The sequence below is a fragment of the Mytilus galloprovincialis genome, chromosome 10, assembly GCF_965363235.1.
Source record: "Mytilus galloprovincialis chromosome 10, xbMytGall1.hap1.1, whole genome shotgun sequence".
Lineage (NCBI taxonomy): Eukaryota > Metazoa > Mollusca > Bivalvia > Mytilida > Mytilidae > Mytilus > Mytilus galloprovincialis.
Genome location: NC_134847.1, coordinates 59067959 through 59083840, shown reverse-complemented (window position 1 = coordinate 59083840; position 15882 = coordinate 59067959). Strand labels below are relative to the sequence as shown.

The following is a 15882-nucleotide window of genomic DNA, read 5'->3' as shown; positions in this document are numbered from 1 at the left end:
TTAAAATCGTGAACATGGCAAATGGTTTTTCACCTGCAAGGAGGATCTTACACAGAATGAGATTGAAAGCTTGGCTGATTGACAAACTTCAATGATGCAGTACTACCATAAAGATAATAAATAGTAGTTTATTCACTAATTTATTGATATTACACTTGCTGTAACAAATGTTATTTATGTATTTAATTAAAATACCAAATCATTTAATGTACTATTCTTTATTTTTCACATGGACAAAACAAAAAAACCCACATGAGGAATCCCTTAAATGAGGGACTTCCCTTAGTCAAGGGGTCATTTTACTTCTGTGAAAAATAAAAATGAAAAATGTAGATTTTTATTTAACTTAAACAGTTAAAAATGGGAAATTCTGACATTATATTTAGAACTACTTTTCTAAATGTAGGGTCTAATTATTTTGAAAAATAAAGAAGATATACATGATATATTAGGCCAAGAACATAACAAAATTCTTGGACATGTGTTGACCATATTATACCAGATAGATCATAAGATGTATAATTCTTTGGGAAAAGTTTCTTCAAATAATATGAATATGTGCTAATTTTTACTGAAATAGTGGTTTTTAATGTCCTTACATTGAGGGGATACCCCTAGGTGTTGTTCCCAACCTGATAAAGGTCTTTCTTTGTGAATATAAGTTTAAATTGGAAAAGTCAACAATTATTTAATATCCTTACACATGAAATTAATTCCTGGTCTTGCAGCTACATGTTCATCTTTTCTACTGATATATAATAACTAGAATCATGCAAATAAACTTAAGAAAAAGGCATGTAAGCTCATCTTACAAATATGACACTTTTTCTTGACCACAAAACAGCACACGCAAAAAAGTCGTCGCAAAGAATTGTAACCTTTGAAATTGTTGTCGCGCACTAAAACCCCCATGGACACTTTCAAAACTTGGCAGGTATGGTTAGGGGAATTGTGTAGCAAGGTTGCTTCCCCTCCTTAGTACAGGTAGAACATATAAAGCCAGTCTTAATCAACTGAGCTAGGGAATCGATCCTTTGGCTCAGTGGGTTAACGCACTGACTGTCACGCAGGCGACTGGGGTTCGAATCCCGTTGGTGACGATATAAATTTGTAGAGAAGATACATGCTCTCCCGTTACATTTGGCGCCCGACTAAAAAATCCACGATGGTTTTCTGGAGTATAGCCAGGGTTTGTGTTGTTAAGAGTCATATATAAAGATATGATGACTCTTGTGGTTGGGGAATAGTGTAGCAAGGTTGCTTCCCCTCCTTAGTACAGGTAGAACATATAAAGCCAGTCTTAATCAACTGAGCTAGGGTATCGATCCTTTGGCTAAGTGGGTTAACGCACTGACTGTCACGCAGGCGACCGGGGTTCGAATCCCAGTGGTGACGATATAAATTTGTAGAGAAGATACATGCTCTCCGGTTACAAATATAATATACATGTAGCTTTTTTTTTGCGGAATTAATATGGGGACAAAGTCCCCAATTACGGTAGAAAAATCAATTTTAAAAAAAAAAAAAAAAAAAAAAAAATCGGGAAAATTTCCCGAATTTTTCATTCTACTAATGAACTCAAAATCGTTAACTTTTTTTTTCAGATCTAGTTCCTGTTCCGGTTTTCCCCGCATTTGCGCAGAAATCTGTCTTGTTTGCATGAGACTTTGAAAAAAAATTATATTTATCAGTCTAGTAAAATATAAGATTGGAACTCAATAGTTTCATTTTTAATAATTGTTTGATTTGAAAAAAACGTTACCTGATGGAAGCGTTTCTTTTGTTTACATTGAATATGACGTCATAACTTAAAGAACGTCACAGCTAAATCCCTAACAACAGAACCAAAATCGGGAACGTTACGGTATTTCCGTATCCTTTATTAACATGTTTGAAGTAAAAAAATAATACATACAGACTTCATCCCCATTCACAGGTTATGCCTGCCTCATATTTATGATAATCATTCAAATTTAGGGGCTTTTTTTTCAATCTTCAATAAAAATAATTCAATCTTCGCAAAACCTTTAGACACTACAATCTAGAAAAATAGCCTTCCATAAAAAAAATATTTGGTTCCATAGTTTTGTAACAATTTCATGAATTTGTCAGTTTTCTATGTTCGTGAAAGTTTACGGCCCTACACTGAAGGCATTTTTACTGGCTTGGACCGTAGGGCTTTGCAGTAAAACGAGAAGATTGATATATGATACCATTTTGAATATATAGTCAAAATTTTAAGAGGAAATATTCCTCAGTAAGAGTACCAAAACAATTTGACTAGCATGTTCCAATTCTTGAGTGATTTTTTCCGCCATGCTGAAACGGAAACGGAATTAACAACATAATATTTTTCCCAAACGGTTTAAGATGGGATAAATTCCGGAAAATATGACATTTTTTAAGTAGGTCAAATTTACCTATTTACATAAATTGAAACTGACTATTTACTGTGTAAAGTTCGAAAAATTAAGACTGGGTAAGAAAAGGAGAAGCCTCAATTTGATTGAAAGGTAAACAGATTAAAATATTTGAATGTAAAATAAAAGAAAAAGAAGAAGAAGAAGAAGAAGAAGAAGAAGAAGAAGAAGAAGAAGAAGAAGAAGAAGGAAAGAAGAAGAAGAAGAAGAAGAAGAAGAAGAAGAAGAAGAAGAAGAAGAAGAAGAAGAAGAAGAAGAAGAAGAAGAAGAAGAAGTGATAAGAAAGTTTTGACCCCAATTTCACAGCTCCACTGAGCATAGATAATTATAGTGCTAGTGGGTTTTTTTTAGGGGGAGGTCAAAAGCTACGCGCAAACGTACTGATTTTTGTTCAATTGTAATGGTTAGGCAACGAACAATGGCTGAAGGCCAGTTGAATCTCAGGCCAAGGATTTTTACAGTACGACTAAGATGTTTATAGTCCTTAAATCCTTGATTCACCATAAATCAACAATCTTTGATTCATTATGTGAATTTGTAGAAGAAGAACAAACAGATTATGAGATCAAATTTCAAGTTTTGGCGCTCGGTGATTCTAACGTTTTTAAATTGTTTTTTCTTTTCGATTTTACAAAAAAACAACAGTTCGGATTAACTTTGGCTTTTTATTCATAATTAAATGGTTTCTTTCGCGTGATTTTCTTCTTTCATTATTGTATATGTATGGTAGTGCTAATCATGTATAGCCGGCGTCATGTTTTTCTGAGAACTCTCGGTAAGTTTGGCGCTTCATGCATGCAGAAGACGCAGTTGCTCATTGAAAAATATGCAGGACATTGCAGTCTCTCTGATTGATCAAAATATAATCTTGCAAAGTTTAATGTGAATCCTGTAGATACTTGATTTAATTGCCTATGCCATCACAGTCGGCAGAAAGTGGAAACACTCGAGTCAACAACAATTTTGCGTATGCAGAAGAATTCGCATCGAAGAAACAGAAAATTCAGTAATAAGCAACCAAATTCGATATCTCAAGAGTTCGATATAAACTAAAATATTCAGCTAAAAGAATGCTTAGCACCTTTGTATTTATGGTAGAGGCACCAGATGAATGTACTGTCATTGCCGTGGCGGAGAAAAGAAGGAGGAGTATAATACAATATCACCAAGTGAAACTTTAAATTGATATCCTAGTGTAACTTGGAACAGATAGCAGATTGGTCTTAACTGTTGATTAGTGCCGCCGATTGTCATCTGCAAGAGGCGAAACATAAGACAAAGACTATATCAAGGAAAAGACGGGTTAAATTCTAACAAAGCTGCAATTCGGACTGGAATATAAGAATGAAGATAAGCTGGTGGTTATACAACTCAAAAACGATTTCTTAATGCTAAGTCAAGACGTTTTGGAATTCCAGTAAAAAAAATAGAAAGTTGACGAAAGGTTTTTTTCGTACTAAAGTACATGTGTCTTTTTAAGTTTTAGTTTTGAGTTAGTCAGCGTTATTCATGTGTACACAAATATATTAACACAATTGAACTATAACTCCAAAATACACCCACTCTAGCTACCCCTTGATGACCAACGCTGAAAACGCCCAAACTTTTACGTAAACACATATGACCAATATATATGCACTTTAGTCCCTAATAAATCTGATAAAAATAGGACCTATATGAAATTGACACCCACATCACATCAGGTATTCAGTCAATATAAAGTTTAAGCTAATCATTAATTTTATATAGATAATGCTGCATCTATATTAAATATTAGTAAATTCACTATAACTACACCCGATTATACTATAGATGCATGGGGGTCGGGATGGGCTAAACAGTTTAGGGAAAAGTGGGTACAAAAGTAAGGAATAGTGAAAAATGAGGATGGGCAATGAAACGTGGAGAATATTGGGGTGCTCAAATATAAAGAATATAAAAAACAGTCTAAAAAGATAAAGAACACCCGTCCCCCACCAAAAAATATCAGACCCTCGGATATATTAATATAGATTAACATGGGCCTTTATTGCTTTAGACATCTTATCAAGAGGTGATTCCTCATAATTTGCAAGATTTTCATTTTTAAATGCAAATCTCGTCTTTTAATGTTTTGTAAAACATATAAAAAAAATGAAAGGAAATTAAGTTCTTTTGTCCTGGCTGATAGGCCTGCAATCTTTTTCTGATCTTCATTGGCGTGCTTAATATACTTTCATACTTCAACTTTAGTTAAAGATACTTTAAAACATAGTCTCAGTGAGTTATTCAATCAAATCAAATTAAAATTTGATTCTCGACTATTATTTGAAGGGCAATAAAACAGTCGTTGAGTCGTTATCGCATATTTGACAACTTTTATGTATATAAAAACATATTCTTTCAGTTCATTTATACGTAATTGTCCATAAACTTCAACAAGATGTGCGACCACCCATATGCCGATATTCATTTCATTCCAGATTTACAATTGTGTATGGGTTGTTTTTTTACATTGCGCACTGAACTATATAAAATATATTCTTTGAAAGTCCCAAACAAAACGGTAAATAAATCGGAAAGCAAGAAATTGAAAAGAGCTCCACTGCTTTCTATCTCTCTTAGTAAATGGATTTACAGACACGTATATCGTGTTACTTTCAAAAACTAACCTATTGCAAAATGTTGTCTGTCTATATTTTTTTCTTTAATGGTATATGTCATTATTACAGTAAACTCTTGGAACTTTCGTTTTATTGAGTGGTGTGTTGTAATTTTGGGACTGGTGTCTTTCTATCCGTCGTTCATCTTTTGGTATAATGATCGTCCTGACCGTGCATGAAATATTTGCCACTGGACGTTAAGCAACCAACAATCAATCAATCTTTTGGAATGGTGTTGTCTGACAGTCTCCGACTTGTTATTATTGCCTCCCTTAATATCTTCTCGATTGTTTTAAAACTGATGAATAGCTTTTTATATCAACTAGACAAATTCAAAATATTCAAGGATTTGCCAGGCATTTACTTTGTATCATTCATATTAGCCAGTTTAAACTATGTAACATCTGTCACTGCACGCTCACTATCAAGGGTATATGGAACAAACGCATGCAATTGCAATGAAGGAAAAACATAACAAAACATAACAAAACATAACAAAACATAACAAAGCAAAATTAAAACAAAAAATTAAAAAAAAAAAGATATCGACATATCAAAATTCTATATTTAACTTACATATAGGGGTCCAAACACTTCTATAACACCATATACTTTATCATAAAACAGTAGATTGTATATATGTATTACTTTTCTTTGATAAAATGGCCAAATTTTTGTAAAATTCAGTCCAACGTTGTTATGTCTCGTTCATGATTCTCGTCCTGACCATGCATGAACTATTTGCCACTGGACGTCAAGCAACCAACAACAATCAGAAAATATGTAAAACCCTACTGTGACAAAATCAATGTACTTTCTTATTTCTTCTTGTATAGTAACGGTCGTAATAAAGTAATGATGCGACTGACAGTAATTTACCATGATGGGTATTTTATTAATACATTTTTTATTTGCTATTCTTTCTTTTTTTTGCCGTTTTTCTATAACATCATTGTATTGTTTTCATAGACTTTTGACAACCATATAGAATGAAATTCAAAACAGTGTGGCTGTGGCCATTGATTTACACATTAAATTCATCCATTGACTGGGACAATTTACGTGAACGTTTGTCTGTAACGACCACTGTTCACGACGTACCTACGATAGACATTTAAACTGTGGGGTCACCAAAGGTTTCTTAACGCCTTTAATTAAAAAATAATTCGAAAAAATAATCAGAAATAACCTTTATGTTTTGATTTATATAATTGATATAAATCAAAACATCGTGTTATTTCTGATTAATTTTTTCGAATTACTTTATTAAGGTGTTGAGAACCTTTGGTGACCCCATAGTTTAAGTGTCTTTAAAAAATACACAGTGAGCAATGGTCGTTACATACAAACATTCACCTAAATTGTCCCAGTCAATGGATGAATTTAATGTGTCAATCAATGGCCACAGCCACACTGTTTTGAATTTCATTCTATACGTATTCAAAAAAATCAAGCTTGTTGTAATGTGTGATGCCATATTTTACAGGGTGTCACACATGTAGATAGTTTTCAAAAAGAAAGTCTTCGAGTACAAATATATCACCCCTGCACGATAAGTCAATACTCACATGACTTTTGATGAAGTCGTTGACCTCTAAATTGGATTAAATAATTTCATTAAATTTCTTGGTTCAGGAGCTGCAACGTCCGATCTTATCATTTAATATAATTGACAAGAATAAACCTATTTTAACTAAAACCACGAATGACTCGTACTGATAATCTAAAATCATAAATATGCAAATGAAATGTTACAGAATATTCTAATTAGATATGACATTTGTAAACTGTTTTTTAAACAAATATCGAAATAAGAAACATTTTAAATTAATGCATATATATTATTTCTGACTTTAATACTTCGTTGGCGACTAACAGGGTAGTTGTTTTACCTGTCATCTGGGTATTTCAATTAAAACACGAAGACAGTGTACTATTTTTAGTATGTAAAGATATGAAATATAACTCGAAAGTACCCGTTTAACTAAATATATACTGTCATGGATCTGTCAGTGGTTGTCTGTATAATTTGTTTTCCACGTTTTTTTGTCCTTTAAGGAATTTTGAGTTGATGGCAGATCTCTGATGTTTCTGTTTTATATTCATATCTTTTTAGACATGTATCGATTTTGGATAGACAGTTGACAAATGTCTTTCTATTTTTGTTTGTGTCGTTGTATCTCATTGCGTATAACCGATCTATCCATGTTTGATATAAAAGGTAATGTTGAAAATGGAAATAAAGAATCAAATACGTAAGAAATTAAATAAACAAGTAAATATAATCATATAAAAAAAAGAGAAAAGATACAAATAATACGTAACCATATTTAATGGCACCACCACTGACGATAACTCATTTATTACAGTTTGAGGGCAAAAAGGAGATAAAATGTTAGAAACTCTTTCTACAAAGTAGATATATAGGATAATATTTATCAAAACAAACGAAGAAAAAAGAATAATAGAATGTCGAATATCATCATCTAGATTGCAAATTTGACGCGGTCTTCTTTTTCAAAACTGAGTTTTTTATGCTTAAAAAGTAAAAGTATCGGAAGAAATTATTACAAATAAACAATGGAAAACAAACTATGCCGAACAAAGTATACATTTTTTTTTAAATATTTCAATCGATACAAAATTGAAAATAACGTCAGATAAACGAAGACATATAGGTGCGATAACAAAGTAACTGTAATATCCGTTCACGAAAAGCCACTGCATAAACGGACATAGCGAACGAGTTGGGAATTACGAAAACGGAAAATCAACAATAATAACAAAAAAATGTCTCTTTTGTCGTTAACTTGAATATAAGAGTTTCGCATATGAAGACTTAATAATTATAGCCGTTCATTTTGGATTTATCATTTTAAAGTAAGTTTCTATGGAGTAAATTTTAGCCGAATAATAATTGTTAAGCAGGAAAGATTTGTGATTATTTCAAGCGAAAACATCTTCAAGCTCTTTTTTTTTATCCAATTGAATTTAGATTGGTATTTACTAGGTTCGCTATTTTTAGGGGTGCAATTTGTGCCCATCTGATTACCTACAACATTTCGATAAGCTTTATTAACGAAGCGTACATATTGTCCATATGAAGTCTGACGTAACTGGGGTAAATTTAAAAATCTAGCTTCTGTTTTTTGTTTGTTTGTTTGTTTGTTTTAGGTTTTATATTCATATATTTAAATCCTGTTAGCTTGAAAAAAATTGTTGGTCAGTCTATATTTTCAACAATAGGCAAACAGTAGTTGACCGCATGGAAACATTAGACATACAAGATACGTTGACAAAATCAAGACTTATTTTGACATACTTAAAGAGGTAAAATCAAACACGTTCATATCAAAGCAAATGACAACTGATTATCACACAAAAGGAGTGGACTACGGAAAAAAGGGATGGACTACGGAAAACTACAATTGAGAAAAGAAACATTAACAACAGGAAAGAAAAAGTCGTGCAATTAAAAAAGAAGATGTGACATGATTGCCAATGAGACAACCCTCCACAAGAGACCAAAATGACACAGAAATGAACAACAATATGTCACCGAGCAAAGTAAATACCGCATAGCCAGCTATAAAAGGCCCCGGGTTAAGTAAGAATTATTTTTGGTGAATCATATTACATGTGTTTATATGTATGGTACAGAAGACATCAACAGGACCGGTGAGATAAGAATCACGTCGGAGAAAAATCAGCAATATCATGACAAAAATAGAATGCAAAAGAAAAGACCAACAACAGTTCACAAAATGCTTCATTAAAAACACGGACAGAGCAACACGCAACCCACCAAAATTATGATGATCTTAAGTGCTCCGGAAGGGTGAGAAAATCCTATTTACTCGTGGCACCCGTCGCATTGCACATAGCATATACAAATTCGGTTGAAATATCTGTGTTTTTTACAGATATTAAGTTTATCGTCAATATTTTCCCAGTTAATATTAATATATATCAAGAGTTGTATTTCGTTTGGTCTTCGTGAAGTTTCGTCCTATATTGTAATCCACTACATGGCCACATATAAATTAAATTGGTCCTCATATGTCCAAATTTATATGTACACCTTTTCTTTCAGAGAAGCGACCAAAAACTATCTTGATATCGAAGCTGTTGTGTTGATAGTCTTCGAGCCCGGAAAGCATCAGCTCATTGGTTAGTGATTCGACATTGAATTAGAGAAAACATTTATTTTTTTTATATTTTTTTATGAAGAAAACTAAGCTTCTAGCTGCCACAGGCTATATGTTTTTTGTGTTTGTTAGATCTTATATCTTTATGTATCTTGCCCGACAAGGGCCCATGATTGGCAAACTTAAAATAATGTCTAATGTCTGTACATAACGGGAACCTAGTGCTGTTAGTAGAAGCATGTTCTTCTTTCGACGATTTTTTCTTCGGTAGCTGTTGTACATGCTACGCTATGTTATCTGAGTTAAGGGAATTCCAGTCAAACAACGACCAAATTTAAAAATTATATATTATAATACAACATAATGCCTTGTAGCTTATTTTCATTAAGAGGGTTTTCAGTATATCAATGTATTAACTCTGTTTTATCATAATGTGTCATTTTGTTTTTATCCCCCACAGAAGTAAATATTGTGGAAAGAAGTTTAAAAAATAACTTAATACTATCAAAATAATGCACTCAGTAAAACAAAAGGACAATTAAAAATCGCGTATTAGAAAATTAAAATATCATGAAAAAATAGAATTTTGGACGAAAATACCAATTGTTTCATTTAAAATATGGACTAAACAACACCATATTACTTCCATGACAACACGAACCCCAACAAATACCAGGGTGAATAGTTGTGACATCCGTTGTATTTGCACATATAGCATGTACATTTCGGTTAAAAGATTCATTCGGCGAATATAAGAAGTTTAGAAGTATACATTTTGGTTTAATTCGTGAGTGTTTAAATTTGACTTTGAGATCATATTTATAAGCATAAGCATAAGGGGACGACCATTTGATATTCTTGGGGAGGGGGGGTATGTTCTGTGGTAGTTGGAAAATAAATTTCCTGACTTGCAATGTATTGTAAATAAATCTCAACAGATCTAATCGAAAGTATGAGATGGCACCAGATTCTTCATAAATTCATTTTTTTTCCGGCAAACACTTTCCAAATCTTTTATAAAAGTATATTAAACTATTATTTAAATATACTTGAAATGACTGAAAATTGGTTTCATTTAACATGAGGTATATTTTCTCAGTAACACTTATCTCACTTTTATTACAGGGCCATAACTTCATTGAGGCAAATGCCTCATGTAGGAAATTTCAAAACCTAACGCTTGTCTCCATATCAAATTGTGTTCACGTCGAGTGCCTTGCAAGAAGCAAGTTCTGTTGTCCCTCAGACCTACCCCTGGTGTTTCGGGATCAATGTTTCTTATGTATTTGTCTTTTGTTCATTGATTGCCCTTCTGTATATTCTGTTAGTGTGGCATTCCTTTTGTAATTTAGTAATTTTGTTATTAACTTGATCATGAGTTCAAAAAAGGAAAACAGAAGCCACAGACTAAACTATGTGAATTACATTTTTGCTTTATCATGCATATTGATCTTTTGGTGTTGTCCCTAGAAACTTAAGTCTTACACTGAATCTATTCATTTTGCTTTGAGACCAAAAGATCGTCAAAAAATTATTAAAGCAGAACTTGCATTTTCAGATTAAAAAAGGGTTTGGGGGAACACCCAAAAAGCATGATTTTGCATCATTTGTTCTATAGCTTCTTGGGGTTCAGTAGCCCCAAAACACATTAAAAAAAAAATTTGCCTCGCTCCGCTCGGCGAAACATATTTGCCAAAACTTTAATACTGTGTGTGTATGCAATTCATGTATATGCAGTTCGGAATAAAGAAGATTCATTTCTGCAGAGGAGGAGGATTAATTCTGAATAAATGGTACATAATGACTTGGCTATACATGTATTATTTATAATAAACAAATTATTTAAAAATTGTACGTCTTCGAATATTATAAATATACTAGTAGTTGTGAAAATAAATAATCAGTCCCTTGCTTTAATGAAAATGAAAAATCTTGCTTCAATAGTGCAGAAAATAGATAACCTGTCCTCTTAGTTTACAAAAATAAATAACTTATCCAAAACAAATCCTCCTCCCCCCCCCCACACCCCCAGAATATCAAATGGTCGTCCCCTAAGTAGTTATTTACAATACATGCACAATGTACAGCGTACCGAGATATTTAGCATTTTTTTTTTTAAACTAACGTTCTTATATATAGCAATATAATCAAAATATAACTGAGTCATTTTATTCCTAGTTGTTTTTTGCCCTATCAGATTACTCCTTCGAATAGTTCAAAGAATTAAATAATTCTGTAACATTGGAAAAGGAATCGAATTTATTTTCTTGAATTTTGTGAATGGTTTCGTGTGTCTTTTTTCTTTCGAACACATCAACGACCATTTCAGGCATTTATTTTTGTTTACTCTTTAAGTTGAAAATAAACAACAATGATAAAAAAGATATTAAAATGAAATAAATTGTCTTCTCATGTATATTCATCCATGCATTTCTTTTTTCCTTTTTATTATTTATCACATTTTAAAAGAAAAATTAAATGTAAACAAGGATTTGTATAGTAAGTCTTACTATACAAATCCTTGATGTAAATAAAAAATCAAAGTAACAAGTCAAAGTAACGGAACTTCTGGACCAGAGGGTAAAATCACATACATTGTTAAATGATGTACGGGAAGATTTTAGGCAGGGGATAAATAGTTGAGTGTATCTATATGTATTTCGAAAACATGGAAAATGTATTTTGAAAGAGACATGGATGTATATGAAAACTAAATGTGTTTCTTCTTTTACTAAATATTTCTTTTGATATTTCTAATATGGGATTTTTTTTCACCTTTTTCATTTTAGTACACAGCATTTTTTTTACTAAATAGTGTGCGATCCTGTAAGGACACATGCGTCCAAGTATTTATGTAAGCGCGGAATTCCCATCAGTCAGATTTGTGTTGGTGTTTATAGGCAAACTCGTAGTGCGTGATGCATGTAGTATCGAGAAACTACAAATGGAAGTTTTTAACGACCTTGACTGGCTATACAGCCCTTGCACGGTCGGTTCGAGAAACTTAAAATGGTACTTTCTTTATATAGAGATCTCCCCTGGTTAATAGTGGGGTTCATTTCGCTCAATTTTTATTTGTTCAATGTAATGAGAACGTGTTTGTCTTTTCGTTGTCTTTCTATTGCATGTCGCTGTAAGTCTAACTCGACTAATGCAATTTGAATGCTTTCTATCTTTATTTCTTCTCCCCCCCTGAAATTTGTTGATCTTGTTTTACTATTTTATAAAAAAAAGTGTCATCTTTTTCTTTTTCTTTACTCTTATATTTACACTTGATCGTGAAAACATACAATACTATTACAGGCTATTCAATTTCTCTAAAATTATACCAATATATAGTAAGTACATATGTACCTATTGCACCATCTTCGCTAGCCAAGGGTTACGATCCACTCCCGTGAAGAGAACGGGAGTGGATCGTAACCCTTGGCTAGCGAAGATGCTATTGCACAAATTTGTAGTTTAGAAATTAAATGCTTGATTTTTTTTCTGTTCAAATTTACATCCTTTTATATATAATATATCTGAAGTAAAATATTATATTAGTCACACGAATAGTAAAACTTTTATGACCGCAAACCAAAATAATTTTTTTTAAGAAACTGTTCATTGAAACATTCATCGTCTGACTATAAACAAAAATAAGACATTTTCGGCTTTGATTTCATTTAACAAGAAACTTAAGTTGTACATTATTATTTTGGGATAAAACAAATTTAGAAAAATTGTCACATTCTTCGATGTAAAATCTTTTCAAGTTGTGTTTGAATTACTAAAACACACAAAATAAAAGTTTTACGAGTGACCACACGGGATTTTAAGGTTTTTGGTTTCAATTTTCAGGTGTAACGCCTAATCTTGGCACATACTCTTTAATCATTTTCAATCATGACGGCATCAAAGGCTTCAACCTGCATCTTTTAGACTTTTTATTACATGTATTTATTAATCTTCAAAAGGACAAAGTGAGCAATGATATTCTTATGGGAGGTCATGCTTGTTATCAACTTCCGTTTCGGTCTCTAGATGTCAAGGTGTGCCGTCGTAAACTAGAAGCACCAGACCCTACGTGATGCTGTGCTGAAGAAGAATCGCACCATTTCCTGTGATGTAATTAATCAATTTCACACTTCTTTACTAGTATTATTAGCGACTATATAAAAGTTGTAAACGTCCAATTTCGTGGACATTATTAAATATATTCTTAACAAGCCGTCGTAATTGAGTCAATAAATTATTGGAGTTTTTGAAATCCAATAAAGTTCCTATAGAGTGAATGAGATAGCAAAGTTTTGAGATAATAAATAAATCTCTTTTATTAGGTACCGTGGCTAATCAGTTACTCATGACAAAGTGGACACTTTCACGGTACTGTTTGTCTGAAATTAATGTACAAAACATTATAAACCTCAAGAAAATAAAACCATTAGACTGCAATTTAAACAATTTGTACAGATGATTAAAAATGAATCTGTTCTAGCTTTCATCTTATTATGTATACTTTAATCTTTACTGATACTCGTTTCAGTAGAAATTCAAACTAAACTCACCAAAAAAAAGCAACATATTTCAAACTTTCATTGCCATTAAAAAATTGTATATTCAAACGAATACGGATGACACTGCCAAAAAATTAACATAGTAGGATTACGTACATTGGGGGGCATATAACAATTCATTAAAAAAAAACCAGCAGAGCTATAGTAGTCTCAGAGTAGATGTACCATTGAAAAAAATGTAATTTAAAACAACATTACTACTTTATTTTGACAGATATGATGACACATACATTTAAAATTTAGAATCAAACTTTGGTAGTTAGAAAGGGATCTTTGGCTTTGTTGTACATGATTCTATAGGAAACATCTAATTCCATTAATTTCCAATTTTTACGTATATTTGATAATACAGACAAAGTATTTGTCACCAAACTGTTGAAATGAGAATCAAAAGATTAGCTAAATGAGCAAATAGAATTCCGTCCCCTTCTATTTGTATTAGACAACGACACACTTAGGCTATTCTACATTTTCCCACAGAAATGCCAAAGTTTTATAGCCAATCATTTAAATTTCAACACTGTCAATGCATTAAGTAAAATGTCTGATTTCACTCTTTTTCGACAATAATTGTAGTAAAAACATTTTATTTAAATTTCTACGGTTGAAGTTCAAAGTTGTCTAGTCCAGATGGAATGAGTGATTTGTCAGCTTGGTCTGACCATAGAAAATCTATTATGATTAATCTAATTATTGAAGAATGGACAAAATCATTAAATAAACACAATATTTGATAACCATATGTCATAATTCTTACAATAATGATGAGATTACCGACTTATATGTGATTAACTAATAAACATCGACATTACACACACAAAAAATGGAAAAATATACCAAATAATATGAGCTTTCAATTTCTTTTAGTTTCAAATAAATTTTTTGGTACTTATATATATATATATATATCTTTTAAAATTATTGCATCAATAACATTTGTCTAAAAAATAAAAAAAAAATCTTAGCTTACGATGTACATATTGAATTGTAAGTGATCTGAGAATATATATATAGAAATGCCATATGGAATCTAAAAATAAAAATCTAAAATAATGTTTGACAATAAATATAGTAGAAAAAGGATATAACATGACATTGTATGCACTTTTTATATTTTACGATTTTTTTAAAAGTTATTTTGCTTACCTAGGCAAAAATATATTTTTGTTATCACTTAAAACTGATAACAATAGCAGCTTTTCGTTTCTTTTGTGTTCCATTGGCATATTTCAGTTAAGCTTTTGTAATTAATAAATAAAAAAAGTTATATTTTTGCAGTGTAACAATAAATATTGCTGATAAAAAGGATTTTTGCTTTGCAACTCCTTACTAATAAATACAAAGCTTTCCATTGCCGTACATGGAAATAAGTTGTAAACAACACTATTCCCATTTTAGCTTACATACCGGTCAAGTAATTTACAGTTTTCTAAAGAAAACATCGTTATAAGGAAACAAAATATAACTGTTAAGATTGAAGCAACGTGAATATTTTCAGTTGAGCAAATTTCCCAAATGTGCATGCAAACAAAAATAAAAAAGTATCATTCCTTTTACTTTTGTGGACCATAACATAATCTTTTCAGCTACATGAACTATTTTGATATTTAGATAATCATAAAATAAAACGAATCTTTATTATCTGTTTTTATATATTGATATTATATTTGAATCAATATATCTTCTCGCTGAAGAAGCTACTTTAGGATAAACGAAGCCCTTTTATGAAAACTTTTTTTTTAAAGAAAGAATGAATGGAACATTTTATGGCGGATAAATAAAACCGTTTATATAAATGAATTTTCCTACCATTAAAATAAATAAATATAAAGTTGTAGGTATGTCCTTGCACGAAAATATATGCGGGGCTACTTATGTTTAATATCCATATGACAACAAACGCAGGTATATATCAAAACCGCTGTCACCAATATCATTTGAATTAAAATATAAAATAAAATTGAAAAATAAACAATGAAAGAAGATACGAACATTAGTTTATGATTTTTTAAGATCTATTATTTATTTTATCAGCAATATAATAATTGTTGTTTCTTAGTTAAAATAGATAATTAAATATCAATTAACTAATGATATTTCTTTGAAAATTTAA

The 15882-nt window shown here is 31.4% G+C and overlaps 1 protein-coding gene across 3 annotated transcripts in view; it reads right to left on the bottom strand.

Moving 5' to 3' along the window:
• LOC143047976 (exportin-4-like) overlaps positions 1-2324 on the bottom strand; it is a 43967-nt gene extending 41643 nt beyond the window's left edge. For 2 of the 3 annotated variants that reach the window (XM_076221355.1, XM_076221357.1), the window contains exon 1: positions 2268-2324. In XM_076221355.1, coding sequence (XP_076077470.1) covers positions 2268-2318 — 51 coding nt within the window. In that variant the 5' untranslated portion in view covers positions 2319-2324. Of the gene's footprint in view, positions 1-2213; positions 2236-2267 lie in introns of those variants that run through there. The other variant, XM_076221356.1, reaches the window with a different exon arrangement.
• Between the last annotated feature and the right edge of the window lie 13558 nt (positions 2325-15882).